General features: G+C 43.4%; 1 protein-coding gene and 1 non-coding gene across 2 annotated transcripts in view; both read right to left on the bottom strand.

Annotated features, from left to right (window-relative positions):
• Positions 1–25,381, bottom strand: part of Thegl (theg spermatid protein like) — a 40,715-nt gene extending 15,334 nt beyond the window's left edge. The window contains exons 1-4 of the mRNA XM_051170413.1: positions 24,880–25,381; positions 15,294–15,327; positions 9,038–9,103; positions 5,676–5,804 (exon numbers count right to left, since the gene is read on the bottom strand). Coding sequence (XP_051026370.1) covers positions 5,676–5,804; positions 9,038–9,103; positions 15,294–15,327; positions 24,880–25,315 — 665 coding nt within the window. The 5' untranslated portion in view covers positions 25,316–25,381. The remainder of the gene's footprint in view (positions 1–5,675; positions 5,805–9,037; positions 9,104–15,293; positions 15,328–24,879) is intronic.
• On the bottom strand, positions 6,111–6,274 carry LOC127211095 (U1 spliceosomal RNA). Its single transcript, XR_007833379.1, has one exon. It is a non-coding gene; the product is annotated as a U1 spliceosomal RNA (small nuclear RNA).
• Positions 25,382–25,688: the final 307 nt, after the last annotated feature.

Here is a 25,688-nt window from a genome sequence, read left to right as displayed (position 1 = left end):
GTGGGAGACTCAAGCCTCTCTATTGAAGGCTGCCAACAGCATTCAGTTACCTTGCTCAGCACCAAGGGCAACCTCTGTCCTTTAAGCTAGCTTTTACTGTTCTGTCTTAATGATGAAATGTGACAGAATCATCAAGATTGCCAGTCCATCAATTAACTGTATCTATGATTAAAAATTTTACTTAAAAAAAAAAGTTTTGCTTCCATATTAGTTCAGAAATATATTTAAAGTTGTACTAATAACGGATGCAGATTATGATCAGCTATATCAGTGAATCAGTTGCCTGATAGTTAATGAAACAATTCCAAGAGAATGATGCCTCATTCCCTAGGTAGAGTAGATGGTTTTTGTTTGTCAAAATCTTCATATATTGATACAAAATTAAGGTTATATTTTTATTACAGCATACTATGTATCAACTCTGTTAAGGTATTGTGCCTATGTAGTTCTTAAAAATGCTATGTGCAGTTCCATTCCTTTTTTTAAAAGCTACTATCACGAACTGTTTAGGATAATTAAAGCTTATGGTTTTGTTAGCTACTCGTTCAGTTAATCACAGGTGTTTTCTAAAATAATAAGCCAATATATAGCTAAAAACAAGCAATTCAGATATACTAAAATAGACAGCTGTGGTCTTCTAGCACTTACCTGCAGATTATAGATTATAACATTCTGTTTTATGTGTGTAAAATGTAGTTTAGAGCAGAAGCCTAAAGACAGAGAAGGATTGAGCATAGATATGCTGGCCCTCAAGCTTGTCAGAGATCTGCTGAATGTGGCATTAAATATATGTACAATATAATTATGACAGAGAATCCTATATCCTAGCAGTAACCCCCCAAGGTCTTTGAGAAGATTTGGCATGGCAGATGACTCAACTCTGGATTGTGGTTTCCAGCCACTGAGCAAAAACTTCTCCCAGTGTCTTGTCCTCTGATATGGATCAGCCTAACTGTAGACAAACTGGATACCCAGAGAGTCATTGTCTCACGTTGCTGAATATGAGGTGAGGTCAATCTCTTCTGTGTTCTCCTTCCACAGAAACAGCCTCTTGTCTTCTGTGCCTCTGTGCCTGATGGCCAGACTGTCTCTGCCCATAGTGCCGTGTTACCACAGGAGACAACTGCCTAAGTACCAGGATATTGCTAGTCATCTGTCATTTTGATTGGTACATAAAATCATCTAGGTTACAATTTATCCTTCTCAGGTCTCTGATTACCTTGATGGCTAAGCTAATGGTAGATTGACAGCTAGAAGACAATTAGATCCACTGTTGGTACATTAGTCAACTCATTAGCTAGTTAGAACTACTAGGTACTAGGTCTCTTCTCTTATTTAAAAAGACAGACAGGCTTGTGTTGCTCACAGGCTTCATGTTAAATGGTAAACAGTTTTTAGGGTAACTCAACTGCCTGTGTCTCTTGGTAGATAACTAGATAGAAAAATGGTGTGGTTTATATAAGGTCTGAGGATATGAAAGTTTATGTTATATGAATCTAAAGTATTTGAGGGTTTGAGAAAGTGGTTAAAGGTTGATAGATGAAGATAAGAATGTTTGAAGGTCTAAGAAAGTGTTCCAAGAAGGTGTTTTAAGGTTGTCTTATAAATGTTAGAGAGCTAAGAAAGTGTTTCAAGTTGATAAATGCAAGTATTTGAGGGTCTGAGAAGTGTTTAAGGGTTGATAAATGCAAATTATAAATGAAATATTATATGAGGGTCTAAAAAAATGTTTAAATATTGGTAAGTGCAAGTTATAAAAGTTAAAGGATCTTAAGAGAAGTTTTAAGGTGCATAAATGCAAGTTGCAGATTTAAAATGAGATCAATAGAGTTATAATAAGCTGGTAGAGTATTGGCTGCTTATTAATCAGTCCCAAGCTCAAGATTTTATTTCTCTTTTGGTTTTATTCTGAGTATAGACTTAAGGGTGCTTCTTATCATGCTAAAAACTACTCTGTCCAATCTGTATATCAAGACCTCTGGACTGAAAAAAAAAAAAAAGTTCATGCTTTTACTGGGTTTCAAAGGCAAAAACGTACTCCAGCTGTCTTATAGACACAATTTTAACTTCTGTCCCTAGTCTATTTGTCTCAGCAGATTTTCACCTGGCTAAGAGACTCCATACAGAGATGCTGAGATCTGTACCTGCTCTATGCCGATGTATACCAGTCCTGCAGATATGACTACTCCATGTCTCTTCAACTGGATCAGCTAAACAGATGCTTTTGATAAGTGCCCCCATTAGCCTCTGACTAGCTTTTCAGCCTTTCTAGGCCCTGACAACAGCGCCCCTAGTGTCAGCAGAAAGGAGTTACAGAAGAGAATGACCTCGCCCAATTTCCCCCTTCTTAGGCTGAAATGCTAAGTCAAGGGACAAATGGCTACAAGAAAATAGACTCTTAGTTCTGTTTAAACCAGTCATGCTTTGTGCCCCCTTTATATCAAGCAAAGATTGGGCACCATCCAGCTAATAGTCATGAGGTCACAGCACCTGGCCCTACAACAGGCTGACTCAGAGGAATAAGTTTCAGGAAGACCCATGATTGGGTCTTCAATGAACCTGTCAGAGGGAGGAATGTAAGAACCAAACTAATGCCACGTTCTGTATGTTCTGTAACTAAGTGCCATGGTCTGTATTTTCTGTGAGAACTTGTCCTCTAGGTGACCCCTACTTCTCCCTGAATTCCGGGAGTGACCACATACTGCTGTAAACCGTACCTGCCCTCACTCTCCAGAGACTCCACCTGAGCAATGAGATAAAATCAGCATCCAATGTTCCTCTGAGATAAAAAAAACTTCCCATCGAGATTCAGGCTCCACCGAACCCACCTGAAGGTGGACACTCCTGTGACCCACAACCCCTGCTTACGGTTTTTCCCCTTTAAAAACCCATTGCCTTTGAAGCCGGGCCCCACCCTCCTATCCAGTTGCACCAGGAAGAACTGTGGTCCGAGCTTGAGCCATACAACAGGACCCTGTGTATGTTGCATCGGCATCAAGTCCTGGTGGTCTTTTTTTCTTTGCGGTTCTTGCAATCTGGGTGATCTGGTTATTACACCGCCATACCAAAAAAAAATTTTTTTCTGGAAGGAATTTTAGGATACTTTTCCTCCCCCGAAACCCATATTCTCTTCCTTTTGGACCTGCAGAAAAGCAATGGAATTCCTGTTATTTTACCTCGAATGTGTCTCTAGAAAGTGGTCAACCTGCCAGTCATTGTGTCTTACCTTGCTTTGTCCCTACAACACTTTTCACAATGCTTTTGCTCAATTATACTTAGTGATAAAACCCTAAGCCAGCATGATAGAGAAAAGTGCCAGTAAACACACCAGGATCACGCACATTGTGGGAGAGGTGATGAAACAAATGATGTGTAACTGACAAAGGAGATGATTTCCTTTAAGGATTTTCAAAAACTGTTTAATAACCTTAAAAAGCAAACAAATGTGTCAGTGAGTACAACCTACATAAGCATCATTCTGAAACAAAAGTCTAATTCAACCAATATTAGATTAGGGAGGAGTCTTGTGGAGCTGAGTGGGGGGTGGGGTTGTGTGGCAACTCTCAACCTCAGGAATCCCTCGAGCCTGAGAGAAGTAAATAGAGTATTTTGGAGGCCTTAAATCTAAATCTAAGGGAACAAAATCCTTTGGAGGAGAAGATGAGTTCAGGGGAGGACACCCAGGAGGAAACCTCAAAGGCTTTTGGGAGGGCTAGCCATGGCAGACCAGACAGAAACATGGACAGAAAAGCTCTAAGCCCCCCACACCCAGAGTCCTGAGAGAGGAAGGGCCTGGCCAGTCCTCTGAGGGAATCGGAATAGATTCACAGATCCCTTCATATCTAAAATGTCTCCCATAAGAACAGTTTGTATGTGTGTTTGCCTGGAAAAGACATTTCTCCGGCTCAGGATTCCTTAGTTGTTTGTGGTTCTTTGTGCAGGGTTGAGACCTCAGGTGGCCCCTCCCCACCCCACCCGCTTTAACTTGTCTACTGTCATTGTCCTTGAGAGGCCAAGAATTTGAAACAGAGCTAGGAGGGGTATCTATGGGAGGCTCTGAGGAGGGGAAAGAGAAAGGGGAAGGAAGTGAGGCAGTTATATTAATCTCAAATAGATAAAAGTAATTTTTAAAAGCTACTGTAAGAATTCCTGGAAGATATCTTGCGAAGATTTTTTTTTTTTTTAAGCTATAAAGAGATCCTGGTGCTAAATGTGTACCCTTGCTTAAAATGTGAGGCCTTGGGGTTTCGTCACCAGCACTGGCATGGGGACAGGTGGGGTGGGGGGAGGGTGGGGGGGGAGGGCATTGCTTTTTTTGTTTCTTCGTTGTTTTGTTTTATGTGTATACATGTTTTTCCTGAGTACATGTATGTGTACCATGCATATGCCTGTTTCCCACAGAGGTCAGGAGTTGCAGGATGCTCTGGGACTGGAGTTTAGGACTGTTGTGAGCTACTGTGTGGCTGCTGGGAACTGAGCCCAGGTCTCCTACCAGTACTAGTGCCCTGCCATCTCTCCAGCCCCCCAAAAGAAAACCCTTTAAACATAAGGTAAGATGCATTTGTTGTGCAAGCAGGAGGACCAGAGTTAGGATCCTGCTCCCACATAAGAAGGTGGAAGGTCTCATCCACACTTTCATCCACACTACCTGTTACCTCAGCACTGTGTGAGGCAGGGACAGGGGGGTCCCTGGGGCTTGCTGGCCACAAGCTTAGTCCCAGGTTCAATGAGCAACCCAGTTTCAAAGTAATAAAGTGGACAATGATAAAAACAGGCCTCTGTGTACGCACGCAGGCACCACATCCCCACCCTATGTGAGCATGAAACACAGACACACATACACACACACACACACACTTTAAAATACACTTAACTGGAAAAAAAAAAAAAAAAGAGTTCACATTAGGAAATCGTCAAGGCTATTGTTAGAAGTGATCTTGCTCCAGAAGTATTGTTAGAAATAAGTTTGGAAGCCGGGCGGTGGTGGCGCACGCCTTTAATCCTAGCACTCGGGAGGCAGAGGCAGGCAGATCACTGTGAGTTCAAGGCCAGCCTGGTCTACAAAGTGAGTCCAGGACAGCCAAGGTTACACAGAGAAACCCTGTCTCAGGGGATAAAAAAAAAAAGGAAGAAAGAAAGAAGTTTGGGATTGTAAAGGCGACCACCATCCCAGCTGCCGTGTCCGACGAGGCAACCTTAGTTTTGATCAAAAGGGTGGGTCGTAAAGAGCAAACACCAAGCCAGGAAGTGCACTTGACTTTTCTTCTAAGGCGGTGCTTGTGTCTTTTCCCTATTGGCTGAGTCCAGCCTCACAGTCTTATCTGTTTGGCTAGGCTGCAAAGAATTGTTGCCTAGGAAACAGGGCAAAGGGGAAGGAGTCCCTTAGAGTAAACTAAGGTTTTCACTACATGGGAAGGGTCAAAACATTTGCAAGTCTTACAAGGTGGGCGAGACAAAAAGATCCAAATTCCTTGTGCTAACTACAAGTTTCATAGTATTTGACAGAAAAGACTCATGTTTGCTATTTTTCACAGTATGAGACCCCAAACCACCCAAAGGCACAGTAAGCTTGGATTCTCGACTCAACAGTTTAGAGCTGGTGAGAGAGCTGGGCTCTAAGTCTGTTTTCCTTGTCGGGCTCTGACAGAGCAACCTGCTGTCCTGCAGGCACCAACCTGTTAGGGACATAGTGTCGGGAGACCAGCTTGGGCTGGGCAAGGTCCTCAAGTCGCTTAGTCAGCTGAACCTTCAAAGCAGCCTGAGAAATAGGACGGATGGGATCTTGATTTCCCCAAAACAGCTTCCTGTCAACGAAGCAGAAAAGCAGAATGTGATTTTAAATCAAATCCTGCTGACAAGCAACTCAAAGATGGCTTTTAATGACTATATGGATTGGTCTTCAAGAACTCTCTTTTATAATTGTTTTTTCACACTTTATTTGCGTGTGCTAACACTCGTGCCATGGCGGGCATGTGAAAGCAAGGGCAGTCACCAGCCAGAGTTGGTTATCTTTTCCTACCTTAGAGGATCCAGGATCAAACTCAGGTTGTTAGGCTTGACAGCAAGTGCCCTCACTTGCTGAGCCATCACAACATCCTTTTTTTTTTAAACAGGGGAGAGCACACACAAAGTCCCCCACTACCATGAATTATGCAGTCGAGTTTCCCTCATTTGGGGAAATCGCTGGGGTCAGCATACCCTGAGTGCAATGGGTAGGCCTCGCCCTGGGAAAACCACCTTCGTGATCACTGCGCCCCCCCTGCCAGGTAAGTATACTGTCCTGGTCTCTTACAGAATTTTGTAATTTCCAGGCACCAGAAATGAATAAGCTATGGACATTGAAATAAAAATAGAATAAGATGACCTTGTCTACCGTGTTTAAGAACAAATGGTGACCTTGGGCCAGCCAGATGGGTTAGCTGGTTAAAAGGCACTTGCTGCACAAACCTGGCAGCCTGAGTTCGAACCCAGGGTCCCACAGTAAAGAAGAGAAGTGACTCTCAAAGGTTGTCCTCTGACCTCTAAACACACACACACACACACACACACACACATACACACACAGAGAGAGAGAGAGAGAGAGAGAGAGAGAGAGAGAGAGAGAGAGAGAGAGGAAGGATTTAATAATGATAAAATTAATAGTGACTTGACTTAAATGAACCTATTAGTGACAAGAGTTCAGTTTTGCCATTATAGAGTTCACAGTGTGATTTGTAGTCGGGTTGGCACAAAGCAGGCATGCAACCATCTACACAGTGCTCCCTTTTTGAGTGAAAACCTGTGCCAAGTGGTCATAAAATAAAAGGGTAACACAAAAATGTCAACCGCAACCATCTGTGGAACATGTGACATATGGTTTTGAGACATCCGCCACACTTAGTTCCTGTAGCCCTGTGAAAATGGTCTAGCTGCTCTTCCAGGCTGAGGGAGAAAGGAGAAATCAGCACAGGGTTCACCTGAGAAGGTTCCACATGGGGAGGTGAAAGGTGCAGAAGCCAGAATTGATGCTCCCAGCCTGCTAAGGTAGTGATGGGGAACGGAAAGGGTTACCTCCTGAGCTAGGCAGCTTTGTGTCAGAGCAGAAGGGTTCGCTGGGAGATGAAGACAGGAGGATCAGGGCTTCAAGATCATCCCAAGCTAAGCGGGAAACTTGAAGCGCGCCGAGGATACTGGAAGTCCTGACTCAAAATAGTAAGAGAAAATCCTAGTGATGTTGGGTTGTGCAATTAGTCTGTAGATACCAGAATTCATAAAGAAAAAAAAAGCTGAATTTAATTGAAATGAAAGCATTTACTCTGTGAAAGACACCACTAAGAAAAGAAAACAAAACAAAAACAAACTCAGATTGGAAGACAGTCCTCTTGAACAACTAGTTTCCAGAAAATACCACAAACACATGAGATTAAGTAAGAAGATGGGCTGGAGAGCTGGATCAGAGGTTAAGAGAGGTGTCTGCTCTTCTAGAGGTTCTGAATTCAATTCCCAGCAACCACATGGTGGATCACAACCAACTATAATGTGATCTGATTCCCCCCTTTGGAGTGCAGCTATCCATGTAGATAGGGCACTCATCCATAAAAATAAATAAATAAATAAATACTATCTTAAAATATTAATAAGACAAGGATTCCAATTAAAAGTTGTCAAGATACCTCACCAAATGAAATATTCATAGGCTGTAAACCACATTCGACATCCTGTCATAAGGGAACTATACATGAACACAGTGAGTACTGCTACACACCTATTAGAATGCCCACCCAAAGCTGGCATGGAATATGAGAGACAACAGGGACTCTCATCCATCAGAACTGAGGACAGAACATGATCCGGACACACCAGAAGGGAGCCCAATGTCCACATAAGGATAAGTACACACTTCCTATCTGATTCAGCCACTGCGCTCGAATCCCAGACACTCACCTAACTGAGGTTGAAAAACACCAAAGCCTGTACATAAATTTTATAATGGCTTTCTTCATAATTGCCACATTTTAGCAACAACCCTTCATGTAGGTGCATGGGTGAACTGAGGTTCCATACAATGGAATACTACTGGGTTCAATGGAATATTGAAAGGAAATGTGATATCAAAATGTGAACATACAGAGAGAAACCTAGAATGCCTATTACCAAGGGACGGGAGCCCCTCTAGAGCAGACTGCATGATTCCAACGACATGCCAGAGAAGGCAAAAACCACAGAAGCAGAAAGCAGTGGCTGCCAGGAGTTCTGAGGGGAAGGAGGGAGGAAATAAAGGAAGGACAGAGTGGATTTTAGGGCAGTGAACTATTCTGTACCCACAATGCACCTGTCAAATTCCACAGAGCCACAGGACGTGGAAAAGTAAACCCTAGGAATGGATGGATATAGGCTGCTCGGTTGTAACGATACCATATTAATGCAATCAGTGAACTGCAGGGAAGGCAGGAGGAGAGGAGTAACCACACTCAATTTTTCTACAAATCTATAATGTCTCTAAAAAGTATCAGGCTTTACTGAGTAGCCAAAGAAGGAAAAGGGAAGTCCTACAGTCGAGTACGAAAGACTGGGGTCTGGGCTGCTGGAGACCCAGAGAGCAGAAAGGTCCTGGCCACAGGCTGAAGGGCAGTATGCCAAAAGGCTGCTAAGGCAGCTTTTCAGGACACGCGGAAGAGCTTCAAAGGAGTGTGGGCTCACCACTGGGGCAGTGTTTCTCAAACTTTATCAGAAACATCTGGGGAGCTTCTAAATACTCTCAAAGATGCACCCCCAAACTAATTAAATCAGATTTCTGGATGTGTGATTCAGTCTTTGATCGGTATCAAAGATGCCTGCATGAGCCTAATGTGCAGACAAAATTGGGGACCATTGGCCAAGGGTTAGTTTTCCATGTGTTGAATCCCCTGAGGTAACAATACTGGCAAAGTGAACCCAAGTAAGAAGAGATGGTGGCTGCACCTGAGATGCATGTGCAACGTCCAACCAAGAATAATACTTATGTCCTTGATGTAGCAAGCACAGTCATTGCAAACAGGACCATATAATATTGACTTACCTATCTGGAGTTCCCAAGTGATCTCTAGGTCTAGAAAGCTCTTCGACTCTCTTTCTAGAAAAAAAACTAACAAATACCAACTAGTTAATTCAGAGTGTATATATATATATATATATAAAGTGTATTCTTAAGAAGTATTTTTGTGGGCTGGAGAGATGGCTCAGAGATTAAGAGCATGGGCCGTTCTTTCAAACGTCCTGAGTTCAATTCCCAGCAACCACATGATGATGGATAACCATCTATAGTGAGATCTGGTGCCTCCTCCTAGCATGCAGGCACACATGCAGGTAGACTATTGTATAATAAATAAAATCTTTTTTAAAAAAGTATTTTTGTAACAGATGATTTCTAGTCAAAGACATTTTATCTAGGTAGGGACAGTACATCTTTAGGGTGACAGACTGCAGAGAAAGGGTCTGGAGAGATGACTCAGTGGAGTGGTTAAGAGTGTGCTCCGCTCTTGCTGAGTACCCGAGTGCAGTTACCAGCACCTAGGTTCGGTAGTTCACAACTGTCTGTAACTCCGATTTCAGGGAATTTGGCTACAAAAAGCCTGAGCCTCCGAGTGTTCCTGTACTCACATGTGCATGCCAGCACATGATGAAGAAACAAACTAACTTCCAATCCCTTTCTACTATGCTCATCCTGGGCCCCAAGGTTTCCATGTCTCCTGTCTGCACATATGGCCTCTGGCCATCTGTTCTCCACAGAATAGCCACATATCAGAACTCATGTGCTCTTTGCTGGACATGACTTGGCTATTGCCCCCATGAACTCACTGCAGCTACGGTGACATGCCCAAGATCAGGCTAACAAAACAGAGCTACAAAAGACTGTTATAAACATACTAGTAAGAAATACTATAAAACTTCTTCTATAAAGTATATTATTGCAATCTATACAGATCTATACTATAAAATAATGAGATTGAAGAAAGTAATTTGCATCCTTGACATTCTTGCCACGCCTACAGAGCTAAACCTACTGAGTGACCAAAAGCAGACACAAACATCACTTGCCGCAGAAAGTTGGGTCTCAGAGACAGAGGACCCAGAGGACCAGATCTTTCTCACCAGTTTACCACATAGTCATCAGTCTCACCTCCTGAGAAGTTTATTTAAGAAGGGAGGTGCTGAGCAGGTGATGGGAAATGCCTTATCCCCAACCCTGCCTGAGCCCTTTCACGGGCTCCTAGCTCTTTGGGTTAGATTCAGTCTTGACCCAGGCATCAAGTGGGATCCTAACCCGGGCACAGCATACGCAAACCTTTATGCTTGTATCTTTTCAGAGACGCCCTAACCAAGGGGCATGTACCTTCCAGAAATCAGAAAGAGGCGAAAGGTAATTAGTAACAACTCCCAAAGTTGAACACTCACAAAACTGAGCCATCGAACTGAACAGCAAGCTACAAAGGCCTTTCGTTGGGTTGTCCGTCCCAAGCCATCCTTGTTTGTTTAGCTTCTTGTTCCTTCATCTTTGTCTCAGCTATGCTATAGGAGTTGTGCAAACGAGGATTTTACAAACACAGCCAGACCCTAAAACAGCACAACAGTACCCCAGACTCTGGGGACACAGGGTGGGAACACAGTCTTCCCACCTAAGAGGTTAATATTCCAGCACCTTGGAGACTCCGGGTCTTATTATTTTTAAATGAAGCTCGCTTTCCTTGTACTAATTTTTATTGGGAAATAATGTGTGTGCATCTCTATGTGGCAGGTACAGCGAATCAGAGCAGTGTGCAGCATATATCAGGGAAGTGCAGACTTCCACCCCATCTATATGTGTTGAGAGCTTTGTCCTTCTATCCATTTTGAATTATACAGATTTTTCTAAACCAATATATGAATTTCTTGTCTCTTTAAAATTTTTACATGTGTTTACTTTCTCATTTAGTGTGTATGTGTGAACGCAAGCATGAGGAAGGACACGGATCACATACATGTATGGAGGTCAGAGGAAAGCTTTGAGGAGTCATGTCTTTCCTTCCATCATGTGGCTCCCAGGGCTTGAAGCCAGGTGGTTGGGTGTAGTAGCCAGTGCCTTTGCCCACTGAGCCATCTTGCCGGTCTGTTCTGGTATCTTTTATTGCCAATAAACTTAGTTCATTCATTCAATAATTTTTAAAAGTTGTTTGGCTTGCCAGGTGGTAGTGGCGCAAGGCTTTAATCCCAGCACTCAGGAGGCAGAGGCAGGGGGATCCCTGTGAGTCCGAGGTCAGCCTTGTCTACAGTGCAAGTCCAGGACAGCCAAGGCTACACAGAGAAACCCTGTCTTGAAAAAAAAAATTGTTTGGCTTTTTTCTTTTCTTTCTTTCTTTCTTTTTTTTTTTTTTTTTTTTTTTGAGACAAGGCCTTGCTATGTAGCCAAGACTGGCTTCCAACTCAAGGCAATCCTCCTGCCTTTGCCTTTTAAGTACCGGTATTACAGGCTCATGTACCACCATGCCGGGTTGTTACCCAGTAAATGGTTATCCCACACTTTCTATAGTGTCCTAGGGCTGGGTGCTCACTGGTGCATAAAACAGACTCAAGTCAGGGCAGAAAGGCAAAAGTGAAGTAATGTACGCATATACTATGTTAGTTGGCATTATGAAAGAGAATACAAACAAAAACAAAAAAATATGGCCAGGGGCTGGAGAGATGGTTCAGAGGTTAAGAGCACTGGCTGCTCCTCCAGAGGTCCTGAGTTCAATTCCCAGAAACCACATGGTGGCTCACAACCATCTATAATGAGATCTAATGCCCTCTTCTGGCTTGCAGGTGTGCATGCAGGCAGAGTACAGTATACAAAATAATAAATAAAAAATTTAAAAAGATGTATCTATTATTTATACAGTACTCTGCTCCCTTGTGTGCTCGCAGGCCAGAAGAGGGCACCAGATCACATTATAGATGGTTGTGAGCCACCATGTGGTTACTGGGAATTGAACTCAGGACCTCAGGAAGAGCAGACAGTGCTCTTAACCACTGAGCCATTTCTCCAGCCCATAAAAAAAAAAACTTTTTTTTTTTTTAATGGCCAGCAAGATTGTTCAGAGTAAAGTTGCTTGTGGGCAAGCCTTATGGCCTGAGTTCAATCCCTGGGACCCACATGTTGGAAAGAGAGAACCAATTCTGACAAATTGCCCTTTGATCTCCATACAGGCACCATGACAGGCCTACCCCACCCCACCCCCGCCACACAAACAAATAAATGTGATAAATTATTTTCAAAGTAAACAGAGGGACTTGGAGTTTGTGATGGGGAGAAAGCCACATCTTCTGTAGGATGCTCAGAGGCCCTGGTGATCAGGGTGCATCTGAACAGTGAGTAATCACGTGACTTGGCAGACTGATGATTCCATTTCAGAGGAAACCAGTAAGCTCAAAGGTCCTGTCTGAAAACAATAGGAAGCCAGTGTAAAAACAACTAGATGGGATGAGTTAATTATATTTACCCCAAAAGTGCTCCATGCCTGGCATACTCCACACATGCTCATCTTTCTTTTCTCACCTGCAACACGTCGCATGGTACCTTGTAGTTAGGAAATGCTGACTGGACAGGGATTAAATTGCTTAAAATATAAACTTAGTAAAGTGTGCTACAAGATAAATCATGGGACTACCAATAAAGTCAATGATGATACACTTGAGGTAATTTAAATTTGCCTTGTCACTCAAGCTGCTAAGTCAAATACAGGCTACGGGGCAGCAAAACCAATGTTCCCCTCTGCTCCCCTTCCTCAGGCCCTCTGTCCCACATTTTAGACTCCCTTCATTGCCCCCACCCCCTTTTTCTCACTAGAAGTCCATTGTGCCACAGAGCCACATCCCATTTCTTTTGTTTGTTTGTTTGGTTGGTTGGTTTTTTGAAACAGGGTTTCTCTAACAGTCTGGGCTATCCTGGACTCACTTTTGTAGACCAGGCTGGCCTTGAACTCACAGCAATCCTCCTGCCTCTGCCTCCTGAGTGCTGGGATTAAAGGTGTGTGTTACCACGCCTGGCTGCCACCTCCCATTTTTTACTGCAACTGTCCTATCTATATTCTTACTCTCTGAAACCTAACTTTTCCTAGCATGATGCTCCCAAATCCTTGGGGGTCTCTGCACATGGGGCCACCAGTGGGGTCCCCCAGTGAGCATGCTCTTGTACATCTCACTATCTGGTTTACAGCCAGAAAACATTTTCTTTCATATCTAACTAAGTACAATATATTTGAATAAATAAATTCACATTCAGGGGGTTGCATGGGCAGCTAATGAGGATGCTACAATTTTCTTACAATAACGAGGCTTCAGTTATCAGCTAAACAAAACCAAGAACCAGGAACAAATAACAATAACAACAAGCTGCAACCATTCCTCACATTTTTTTGAATCATAAAACAAATAAGTACATACAAGGAGTTGGCTGGATGGCTGAGTTGTACGAGCTCAAGGTCTCTTCCCAGCAGCCAGATGGAGGCTCACAGGTGTCTGTAATTCCAGCTCTGGGGGAGCTAATGCTCGCTCTGTCTTCTGGCCTTCATCGGTATGCACACGAGTCACAAGCACACATACAGACAAACACTCACATAAAGTAGTGATAAATAAATCTCCTCCCCCCTCCTTTTTTTTTTTTTTTTTTTTTTTGAGACACGGTTTCTCTGTGTAGCCTTGGCTGTCCTGGACTCCCTTTGTAGACTAGGCGGGCCTCGAACTCACAGCTATCCACTTGCCTCTGCCTCCCCAGTGCTGAGATTAAAGGTGTATGCCACCACTGCCTGGCCTGATAAATAAGTCTTTTAAACAAACAAACAAACAAACAAACAAACAAGCAAACTAAGTAAAGCAGGCATAAACTATTCTCACTGCCTGTTTAGACGCAGGGACATTTATTTGTTCATGCTCAACAGGCAGTGTTTATTTAGGTCAATGTGCATTTTACTTTGTTCTTGAGACAGAGTCTCACTCTACAGTTAAGGTTGCCTGGAATTTGCTATATACCCAGAGGTGGCCCCAAACTCAGAGCCCCCCCTGCCTTCATCTCCCAAATGATGGGATTGCCGTGTGTGACTTGATCTGGTGCAGACTTTTGAATAAAAAACCTAGAAATTCTCATTAAGAACTACTCCCCCTACCAGCCCTGACACTCAGCAACCATACACCCGTGGGCAGCGCGCATGCGTTCAAGGTTTCATTTGCTCTTAGTAGACTGTAGTTGGTAGAGCCACCTCAGGCCCATTTTCAAGACTCTTGTGAGAAAATAAGTTCTAAACTGCAAAGCATCATACACAAATAAGGTAGGAGTGTTTACTGTTTTTAAAAGGTGGAAAAAATACAGAAGCATAGCAGATAGAAAATCTAAAATAAGTCTAAATAATCAGCACAGCTGTAAATGGGTTGTAAGTAAAAATAAATATGAATGGTTTTAACCAAATATTTAAAAAAAAAAAAAAAAGATAAAAGTGCAAGGTGGTGTTAGTTACTTCCCTTCTGCATGAACTGCACCTGTAGATCCTTGGTATTTCTCCTTAATATTCGATAGTTTCCTCTTCTAAGCTACATCTTAGCCAAACCAGGAATTTGCATCTCTTTTCATGGGGCATTTATTTTGGTGCTTACACACACGCCTTTCCTCTTGCGCAGAGGCCTTTATCTCATTAGCTACTGTCCTTAGAAGCAAGGAGAATCGAGATCTAGGCACCAGGAGATTCATGTAACCCAAGACCTGAGATGGTCAGCGCAGACGCCTATGGCCCTGGAAAGTGCAGGTCTAGTACGAAACGTGCCAACCATGACATCCTTGTCACTTATTGCTGCGCCTTTCTTCTCTTCTCTGATTACTGCTTTATTATTTAGTTTTATGTGTGTGAGTGTTTTGCCCGCTTGTACGTCTATTCACCGCGTGCATGTAGAGACTGAGAAGCCAGAAGAGGGGTATAGGATCCCTTGGAACTAGAGTTACAGATGGTTGTGAGCTTCACGTGGGTGCTGGAATCGAACCTGGGTCCTACGGAGGAGCAGCCAGCTCTCCAGCTCTTTTCTTACCTGCGCATGCGCTTACTTCTTTATTTTGGTGGTGGTTCGGGTTTTAAGGAAATGCTCTACCATTAAGCTACACCCCCAGCCCTCCTTCTTTCCTCTTCCCACTGGAAGGGCCTATCGCAAAGGGAAGGCATGGAGTCTCCTCAGAAGCCAAGGACAGGCTCTCTCTCTCAAACACTCCAGGAGTCCAGCCTTGAGCTTCGCTGGTCACCAGTTCTGGTGTGAGAATGGTATTACCCTCTCGGTCTTACCATTTCCTTACAAAGTCACGGGAAGCAGGGTGCGCTAAAAGAAAATGAAAGCAAAAATTAGATTTGCCAGGCTTAAAAGACACAACGTCACAAATCAAGAGATCACATAAGTAACTATTGGGGGCTAATATCGAAGCTGAATAGATAATGCCGTGTACTAAAATTAGCCACACACAAGTCAAGGGGTTCAAGGTATTTGGTTTTTGTTTTTGTTTTTTAACTGGACTGGGAAAAAAAATTCTAATCACCGGATTTCAATTTTCTAGCATTAAAGTTGACTAAATAGATTAAAATATTTAAGATGTAAAACTTTTGTGTGTCCAATAGAATATTATTTAGCTATATAAAAAAATAAAATCATGGTATTTTCAGGAAAATGAAACTAGAATTGTATTAAGTAAAACTACATACATTTAGGAAGACAGAACCCACATCTCTCATATATATACATTAAATTAAAAAATTTTTATATATGTGTGTGGTTGTGGGATATGCATAAACTAGGAAGGGGACCCTGAGAGGGGAAAAAGATGTCTTAAGAAAAGGTATAAAGTGGCCTGAAAATGGATTTGGAGAGAAGGGGCAATGGAAGAGGAGCATCGAAAAATAGTGTATGAAGATGCAATAATGCAACTTATACTTTATCTGCTAACTTCAATTTTTTTAGCTCTGTGGGTAAAAACTTTAAGTCTCTAGAAGAAACAAGACATTCAACAGATATTAAACAGCAAATAGGATAAATGCTTTAAAATGTTAATATTCAAAGACTACAAAAGTGCCAATCATAAATATACTAAAATATGTCCCAAGAATGAAACAAACTCAGGGTAATGAGCTAAATTTAAGTATGAAAAATCTATGAAAGACCAATAAACATTTTTTTTTTAAATCAAGCTTACTGGTATTCAAAATAATGCAAATGAAAAATGGCATTTAAAAAAGCAGCTATCAAATTAACAACATTTCTTTACGAAGGACAAAGTACTGGAGGGTGAACGAGATGCACGTCCCATGCGCAGCGGTGCACAGCTGGCAAGTGTTAGTACACTGTAAAAAGTAAGTTGGGATTGTGAGTCAGCCATGTTCATACAACGTAACCCAGTTCTGTTTCTAGGAATGAGCCCTAAGGAAACCATTTCAAATGTGAGCAAAGATGTATACATAAAAATATTCAGCGTAGTGTCTCTGACAGTAAGAAACTGATAAATCTGAGATAGCTAAGCCAGGAGAAAGGATTAAACCAACAAAATTGCATGCATAGAAGTTCATGGTTTGGGGGGGGAAAGCGGTCGATTATACGGTCCCCATAGCACCTGGACACCTGTCCAAATAGGCATCGTCAATGTCAGGCTGTTCCAGACAACCTCTTCGTGGGAGTTTCTCATCATATCTGAAGACTCTGAGAAAGCACATTCTGCACTCTGGGGTGTTTCTTGTAAAGAGAGCAAGCAGACACTGGCAACAGGGAGCTACAGGTCAAACCCCAGCTTTGTCCATTTTTTCAACTACACGATTTTGGGTGATCAGATTAAGTTCTGCAAGATTCAGTTCCCTCTTTCAGATGGGAGGATAATAGATCTGTGTAAAGATCAAAGATAGATGATAGATAGATAATTGGTATATATAGATAAATAGATAGATGGTAGATGGTAGATAGATGGTAAATATAGATAGGTGGTAGATGATAGTTGATAGATGGATAGATAGGTAGATGGTAGATAAATGATAGATTGTATATAGATAGGTAGGTGGTAGATGATAAATAGTTGATTGATAGATAGATAGATAGATGATAGATACCTCACCTGTGTGTGTGCATGCATGTAAAGGACATTGTGTATATGAGTGGTAATTGAAATTACTAGTTACAACTTTAGTGGGCCAATGGCTTTATTAGATCACTGTTTTAAAAAAAAAAAAAAAAATCCTAACTGCAGCCTTGGCTTCTATGTGCAGGCATGGTGGATGAGGACAGAACGGAAGAGGGGAGGCGGCAGTCTGGTGGAGGAGACAGCGGTAAAACTGGAAAGATGATTGATAAAAATAAAACAAAACAAAACAAAAAAACCGGAAAGATGAGACTCAGGCATTTCCGGTTGTTCTTTCCAAGGCTAAGCTCATTCTGACCTAAGGAAAGGGGGAGGGCAGTTTCCGATGCTGTTGCTGTGCTGTGGTCCATGAAAGCCGCAACTTTTATCCTATGGGCTTTTCCTAGGCTGCTAACTGGTTCTCAGCTTCAGACACTCAGGTCAGTGTCAGTATAATGCTGAACCAATCCTAACAGACCATCTGTCAATCCAGGTAATAGGAATGGGTAACAAAACTGTGACTCTTCACGCTATGGCCCAATGAGCTTCACTTTTCACAAAGGACAAGTCTGAGGTCACCTCAGTCACTGGCAGAATGGACTAGTTCTGCAGTGGCGAGTGGTAGGCAATGTCTCAAGTAAAACAGTCCTGTGTCATTTCCAAAGTGGCCTGAAGGTCAGACTCGCCAGGGGATCCTTTAAAATATCTGGTCTCAGTTCACATCCCAGATCAATTAAATCAGTTCCTGGAGGTGGGACACAGCTCTCAGGATTTTTAAAGGAGATAGGCTTGAGCCTCTTACAATACCGTTCAATGGCTAAGAGCAATGGCTCTGGAGTTAGGCTGCCTAGAACCAAATCCTGACTCTAAGCTCTGACCTTGGGGCGTGCATACTCCCACCCTCTGTAACTTGGTACCTCGGTATGTGAAATTGGTCCACAAGGTAAGTGAAAGTTAAATAAGACTGTGTGCATAAAGAACTGTACAGTGGCCAGACAGCAAATAGCCAGCAAATGGAAGCCATCATTCATTCCCAAAATGTGTAAGTTAAGAATGCATTGCAAATAGAACTGTGAACACGCCCTTATTTCTAGTTCCATTGCTTTATGCTTTCCACTCAGTTGAGGTTGCTTATATGAATACACACAGTAACACACCACTAAGAGATGTGTCTGTTTTAAAAATTAACAGGTAATTCAAGGAAGGGAGCAAACACAAGTGAAGGAAGAAAAATGAAACAAACCAAGAGAATACATCTAGTCAAGCCCAGCACAGTGTCATCTGGAACATTCTGCCACTTCAAGAGCACTGTCTTTTCCTAATACAGAAATCCCCTTTATCCTTGCTTTCAGTTTTGGTGGTTTCCAGTCACCTGAAGCCTGAAAATATCAACTAGAAACTTCTAGAAGTCGGTAATCCTTGGTAGGTTTTAGACATCTTTCATGATAGCATGTTACAGTTGTTAGGTAAGACTCGTTTCAATCTCATACAAGACCTAATTTATAAGTTAAGCTTTATCATAGGTATTATACGGTTTTAAAACATACTGTACATTGAGTGAGGACAGCGGGAGGCCTCAGGCATTTGGAGAATGTCTTAGAGTGTCTTCCCTGAGGACAAGAGGGGTACTACCGCATTAAAATTGGGGTGACTTTTGGAGGGTTGCAAGGGCTTCGCCACTCTTTTATTTCTTGGTTTTATTCCTTCATAGACAGATTTTTTTCATAATATAATATTTTATTAGTTCTTTGAGAATCAGGTACATTGATCCAACTTGTTTTGATCATATTCACGTCACTCTTCACCCTAACTCTTCGCGGATGCACGCCCACCCGGATCCAACAGACCATTGGAGTTCAAGCATCAGGGAGCTTGTTCAAGGGTTGTACCGGTTTGCGGAGAGCGCTGTGCAGGCCTTGGCGAGCTACGTCCTGGTCCTCTGCGTTTTCCTCCAGTGCACACAGGAGAGGCTTTGTGACCCCGAGTGCGCTGGCTTTCCCCTTGTCTGAGATGCGCTGGTACAGGCTGGGAACCCTCTGGCGCTGCTGAGTGGCCATGGGCCTGGGTTCTTGCGGTCTCTGGTGGCATGGCGCGGTGGCAGCGCTCGTCCGGTGGGGGGAAGGGGGTACCCTCCGCAGCGGCTTCAAGGACGGATGTAGGTCCGAGCCCGTCGGGGGATGGGGGGGGGGGGGGGGGTGGTGGCGGGGAGCAAGGGGAGGCTTGTTTGGGCGGTGCCCTGGCTTGGGTGCTGCGTCAAATACTGACATACTGACATCCTAAAATTTGTCTTATGAGATCTTAAAGGCGTCACGCAAGACTCAGATTAAAGTAGTGTTGACGTTGAAAGGTGAACAATTTCCTTCTTCAAAGTTTACTTTTTTTTTTTTTTTTTTGGTTTTTCGAGACAGGGTTTCTCTGTGTCTCCTTGGTTGGTCTAGACTCTCTTTGTCCTCGAACTCACAAAGATCCACCTGTCTCTGCCTCCTGAGTGCTGGGCTTTAAAGGCATGTGCCACTGGGCCTAGTGGATACACATTTAAAAAAAAGAAATAAACACTATATTGTTCAGTGGCAGAAAGAATGCAAAATCGTGTACTGTGCTACTCTGCAATAAGAAACAGGGAGTCACACTTATGCTCGTACAGTATTTTCTTGTGTTTGTATAAAGACACACAAACTCCCGGGCGTGGTGGCGAACGCCTTTAGTCCCAGCACTTGAGAGGCAGAGGCAGGTGGATCTCTGTGAGTTCGAGGCCAGCCTGGTCTATAGAGTGAGTCCAGGACAGCCAAAGATACACAGAGAAACCATGTCTCGAAAATTAAAAATAAAATAAAATAAAATAAAAAATAAAATAAAATACACAAACTAGTGATTACCTATAAAAGGGTGGGGTTGAGACATGTACTTCTTTTTATGACTCTAGCCTTTGCACTGTGACAGTCTTACAAATTTCAAAATATTTTTGATTTTAACAAGTTTTAAATTTGCATTTATTTACACGGTGTGTGTGTGTGTGTGTGTGTGTGTGTGTGTGTGTGTGTGTGTGCCAATAGTAACCCTGCAGCAGCTTGCTGGAGGTGGTTCTTTCCTTCTACCTGTGGACTAAATCTAGTTTGTCAGGTCAGGGGGTGAGTGCTTTTTATCTGTTGAGCCACATGGCTGGCCCTCAGAATGTTTTAAATTTGTCAATTCTCAGCAAGGTGTGATAGTGCACACCTGTAGTCCCAGCACTTAGGAGGCAGAAACGCAGTCAAAGGCCGTTGTGAGTGGCGTAGTGAATGCTGCTAGAGAGGCTCCGGCTCAGCCAAGGGTTTGATCCCTGGCACTGAGAGAAGAGGAGGAAGAGTTTCCCTCCAAATCACTCCCTACTCTACTCCTCTGAGATCTTATTTCTTTTCAGTTACTCCCCTAAGTCCACACGGAATCTCCTAGGTCAGTGGTTCTCAACCTTCCTAATGCTGTAACCCTTTAATACAGTTCCTTGTGTGGCAGTGACCTCGATCATAAAATCATTTCATTGCTACTTCATAATTGTGACTTTCCTGCTGCTATGAATTATAAATACCTGAGATGTTAGATATCTAACACATGACCCCTGTGAACGGGGACCCACAGGTTGAGAATCCACTGCTCCAGGTCCTCTCTAAGCAGCTCCTGTCCCGTTGTGTTAGCTATGTGGCTTTAATGAACACTCGTATTGTGTGTATTCTTCCTGTTTTTTCTTTCTTTTTAAAAAATGTTTTATTTATTTTATTTTAGTTTCTTTCTTTCTTTTCTTTTTTTTGGGGGTTTTGTTTTTGTTTTTGTCTTTGTTTTTGTTTTTTTCCGAGACAGGGTTTCACTGTGTAGCCTTGGCTGTCTTGGACTCACTTTGTAGACCAGGCTGGCCTCGAACTCACAGCGACCCACCTACCTCTGCCTCCCGAGTGCTGGGATTAAAGGCATGCGCCACAGCGCCTGGCTTTTGAATGTACTTTTATCTTAGCTTATTTTCTATGTAAAAACAGGCTATCGTTGTCTTCTAACTTGGAAAAGTAAAGTAACTGCTCCGCCGGTTACTCCAGCCGCCTTTCCTTTGTTATTGCTATAGCTAGTCCCAGCTCCCTAGCCACATGGTCAGTAGCTACAAAATGGGATCTATATTATACTCAGGCACCCACATATGAACATGTATTCAATACATCTTAATCATAGCTATGTTTGTTAGGTGACCGGATGGTAGCTAGAACCCATTCTATGTTTTAATGCTTTTAACTGGATCTTGATGGATGCCTTATTCTACACTGTACATCAAAGGCAACAGAGTGTCTTCTAAATGGATGCTTAGACAGTGTTTCTTGGGTGGAAGGGTCCTTACTGAGTGAGCAGCGACCTGGTAAAATGCTGATTAAACACAGCCTCACGTCTATCCTATTTTATGTAAATATTGCCTAAATATACTTGTCATATACATAGTCCATATGTTAATAAGAATTCACAAATTCTATTTGGAATTGACAAGAAAAATCTAGCAGACAAATTGAGAAGACGGCTTAAGGATAATATTTTCTAGAGTGATCCAAAATCTCTATAGAAATTCATCAAGCTATTTCAACACAGCTGCTTCAGGTACAGGCAGAGGAAACCTTCCCACAGGTGAGCTTTCCAATTTTCACAAAACAATGAGACATACAAAAACAGTTTTTTTAAATGATGGTCTGAATGCCAGAAACGGACTGTGAGGTGATCCTGGGCAAACAAGCATTCTAGCAGGGGACATTATGGGGCAGCTGGGGAAGCAGGCAAGGAAGCAAGTGGCAGGATGAGGGGTGAAGAGGAGGGACATGGGAAGTGGGGATGGAGGGATGGGGGGGATGGGGATATGGTAGGATGGGGTATGGAAGGATGGTGGGGAATGGGGGATGGAGGGATGGGGATGGGGGTAGAGAGATGTGGGATGGGGGCATGGTGGATGGAAGGATGGGGGATGGGGGTGGGGTATGGAGGGATGTGGAGTGGGGAGATGAGGGATGGGAGGATGAAGGAATGGGGGATGGGGCCTGGGAGCTGGAGGGGATAGGGGTTGAAGAAATGGGGGATGGGGTGACGGGGGATGGGGATCAGGGATGGGGGATGGGGCCTGGGTTGACTCTCAGAGCAATGATAAGCCACAGGAATGACCACTCCTGACAACACCCAGAGGACATCAAAGAAGATGATGAGCATCAAAGGACCTCCCTATGGAGACAGCTTCAAATGTGGCAAACAAACCACTTGGCAAAATGTCCTGGTTTCTGTCACAGACAGAATTCTGCCTAAAAATGGGCAAGCTTGGATGCAGGCAGAGTCGACGGCCGAATTCTGCCAAGGCAGGGTAAGCAAGTCCTCAACAGTTCCTGCCTTGTGAATAAATCTGGCAGAGGTATTGGGCTAGAAGGCTGAATATGATGCTTCATCGCTAAAGAGAGTGTTGGGTGACTGTCCAGGCAGTAAACTGTCTCAGTCATTTTTTCAGTTTGGAAGCTGCCAACCTGCACTCCCAGTTCACTCAGGCATTTTATTCCTTCTCAAGTCTCTGAGGGGGGTTGAAGACCAGATAGTTTTACAATCAAATTTAGTTGTTTAGGGGATAAGATCTTTTTAGATCAAGATAAAGGATTTAAGTTAATAGAGATGAGATATGAAAGATATTGAATTTCATTCAGAAATTTAGACCCAACAAGACAAGAAAGATGTTTACTTCAAATATTACAAATACAAATAGCCAAATCCCTATGAATGTAACATCTATATAATTCATAATTGTCTCATGGTTCTTTCTGCTCTTTGTAGTTTGTTTTATTCATATGTAATAAAATAAATGTATATGTTTAAAAAAAGAAAGAAAGAAAGAAAAGTGGCTCTAAGAGTACTTTCTGGGGCTGGAGAGATGGCTCAGAGATTAAGAGCACTGGCTGCTCTTCTGAAGGTCCTGAGTTCAATTCCCAGCAACCACATGGTGCTCACAACCATCTATACTGAGATCTGGTGCCCTTCTGACATGCAGGTGAAACACTGCATACATAATAAAAAAACAAACAAATAAATAAATAAACCTTAAGACTCCATGAGCTACTGTTTAAAAAAAAAAAAAAAAAGAGCACTGTCTGTTCTTTCAAAGGTCCTGAGTTCACTTCCCAGCAACCACCTGGTGGCTCACAACCATCCATAATGAGATCTAGTGTTCTCTTCTGGTGTGCAGGCACACATTTGGGCAGAATACTATACAAATAGCAAATAAATAAATCTTTTTTAAAAAATCTTAAAATGGCACAGCAATTGAAAGGAGCTAAGGTGAGGAGATGCCTAAGGTAAGGTAAAAGCTAAAAGCCTTCCAATGGGAACATCAAAAAGTCCAGTGGTTCACACCTAGGGATACTGAGACCCCCATGCACAGGACAGGGATGGGGTACACTAGAGCAGTTTCCATGAAGAAAGAAAAGAGACCCTCACAGGTAGCCAAGAAAGGAAAAAGAGAAGGAAATGGAGGGGGGTGAGTGTGGGGGAGAGGAGAGGGGATGGGGTGCTAAAGAAGGCGTAGGGTGGGAGGGTATTTCAAGACAAGAGTCTGTGTGTGCTTGTGGGACTGATTCATTAGACAAGGAGAAATGGATGCTGGAAAGGATTGGAGACAAATATAAGAACAGAGTTCTTCAGACGACAAGTGGAATCTGAGGGACACATGGAGAATACGGCTTTCATAAAAACAAGCGCAGTTCTTCCTGAAAGTTGAGAAAAGGAAGGCTCTACGTACTCATCTTGGGAAGCCAATAAACAGGTGGCAAAAAAGGTAATCTTCCTGAAAGTTGAGAAAAGGAAGGCTCTATAATAACAGGTGGCAAAAAAGTAAGTTCGTGATCGATTGTTTTCTATTTCTTGGAAAAGTATGAGGTAATGTCTTTATTGGATGAAGGAGAAAAGTGTGCAGGTTGGAGGGGAATAAAAAATGCACTTAGACGCATAAGAGTCTAGGAAAACCAACTCAGCCAGTAAATAAAAGGGAGTCTCCCAGTGCCAATTAAGACGTGTTGTGATGAAATAGAAATAAAACTAGTCAGTACAATGCAATTTTGCATGACAAGAGTCAACAGCTAGGGGTGTGTAGAGTACTGGGCTTTACCAGGAATGGAGATCTATCAGAAGTACGGTGGCCATTCAGAGCCAGGGAAGTGGTGGGAGATATAGTAAGAGGGTGACTGCAGTGATAAACCATAGAACTGAGGCCAGGCGAGAAGCAACCCCTAGTGAGAGCATGGGATCGCGGGTCCAGCGCAAGCAGTCTCTAGCGAAGAGTTGGACGTGAGCTTAAGTGGTAAAAGCAAGTCGCACTCTTTCGGTCTCGTTCCCTGAATGTTTGATTTCCCTGGGCCATGCACCAAACACGGGCAAAAACATCCTCTCTTCGAGGATCTGTTTTTAGTTAGGGAGTAAGAGAAATTATATGACAACACACACACACACACACACACACACACACACACACACACACACACACACACAAACCTCAAGTGAAAATAATAAGAGATAGTCGAGGTGTGACCTAACAGGATTCAGTGGTGTAATGAATCTCGAAGCACTAAGAAAGGTGTCCGGGTTTGAGTGCTTGCCTAGGTTCAATCCCATAGAGTCCTTGAAGTGCAAAGAGGTGTGGCTGCAAAGCAGCAGGCAGACGACCCAAGTTCGTCTAAACATGTGAACCTTCAACGCGGACTCCTGCATTCTAGATGGGTGGATTTCAGCGGGGTGGGGGCAAAACCTACCGCTCCGGGAAGCCAGCTGGAGTCGCGGTAGGTATCTGGCCGTTAAAGACGGGGAGGTCCTAGTCTCTGTGATGGAAAGCAAGTCGCCTTTTCCACCGTCGCGGACCTGCGGTAACTGAAGAGACTCACTGGCCTTGCGGAACTGAAGGGAATCACTGCCGCTGCGGGACTGAAGGGAATCACTGGCCGTGCGGGGCTTGGAGAATGTGGAGGCCTCATGAGATTTGTGAGTCTTGGACGCTTTATACTCATCGTCCTCTTCTTCCTCCTCAACCCCTTCGCACTCTTCACCCTCCAGGTCATTCTCCGCCTCCAGGAGCCTGAGCACAAGGGGCTTCGGATGGACCTCAGAGTTTGTGTGTGTTTCTGTCGTGGTGTTCTGCCCATCAGTCACCTCAGACAGTGCAGGTGAACCTGAGAAGTCTTCTTCCTCCATTCCCGTTAGAAACTCCAGCTACCCGAGGGGCAAACTCTCCGCCAGCTGCCCAAGCGCAGTCCTCGGGGTGAACCGGAGATTCAGAGCTGCCCGCGCCTGGCGGGGGACAGATTCAGCTCCGCCCCCGCCGCCTAGCCACGCCCACCCCGCCCATCATCTCTGCTGCTTGGTCACCGGTTGCTAAGGAGACGCGATGCTCTCCTAGGGAGTTCCTCTGTTAGGCGCTGCACAGGAGACAGCGCCAGGAGAGCAGGATGCTGCTCCCACTCCCGGTGTGAAGGGAGAAGACTCAACAGTCTGCGGTACCTGTCTGCTTCTTGAGTATTTGGGTTTTCGAGGTTCCCCGACACCGACTCTTTACAAAGGTTGTGAA

Source organism: Acomys russatus, chromosome 28 (assembly GCF_903995435.1).
Source record: "Acomys russatus chromosome 28, mAcoRus1.1, whole genome shotgun sequence".
In the NCBI taxonomy this organism is placed as follows: domain Eukaryota; kingdom Metazoa; phylum Chordata; class Mammalia; order Rodentia; family Muridae; genus Acomys; species Acomys russatus.
The sequence above is the reverse complement of the archived record's forward strand: the minus strand, read 5'-3'. Positions and strand labels throughout refer to the sequence as shown.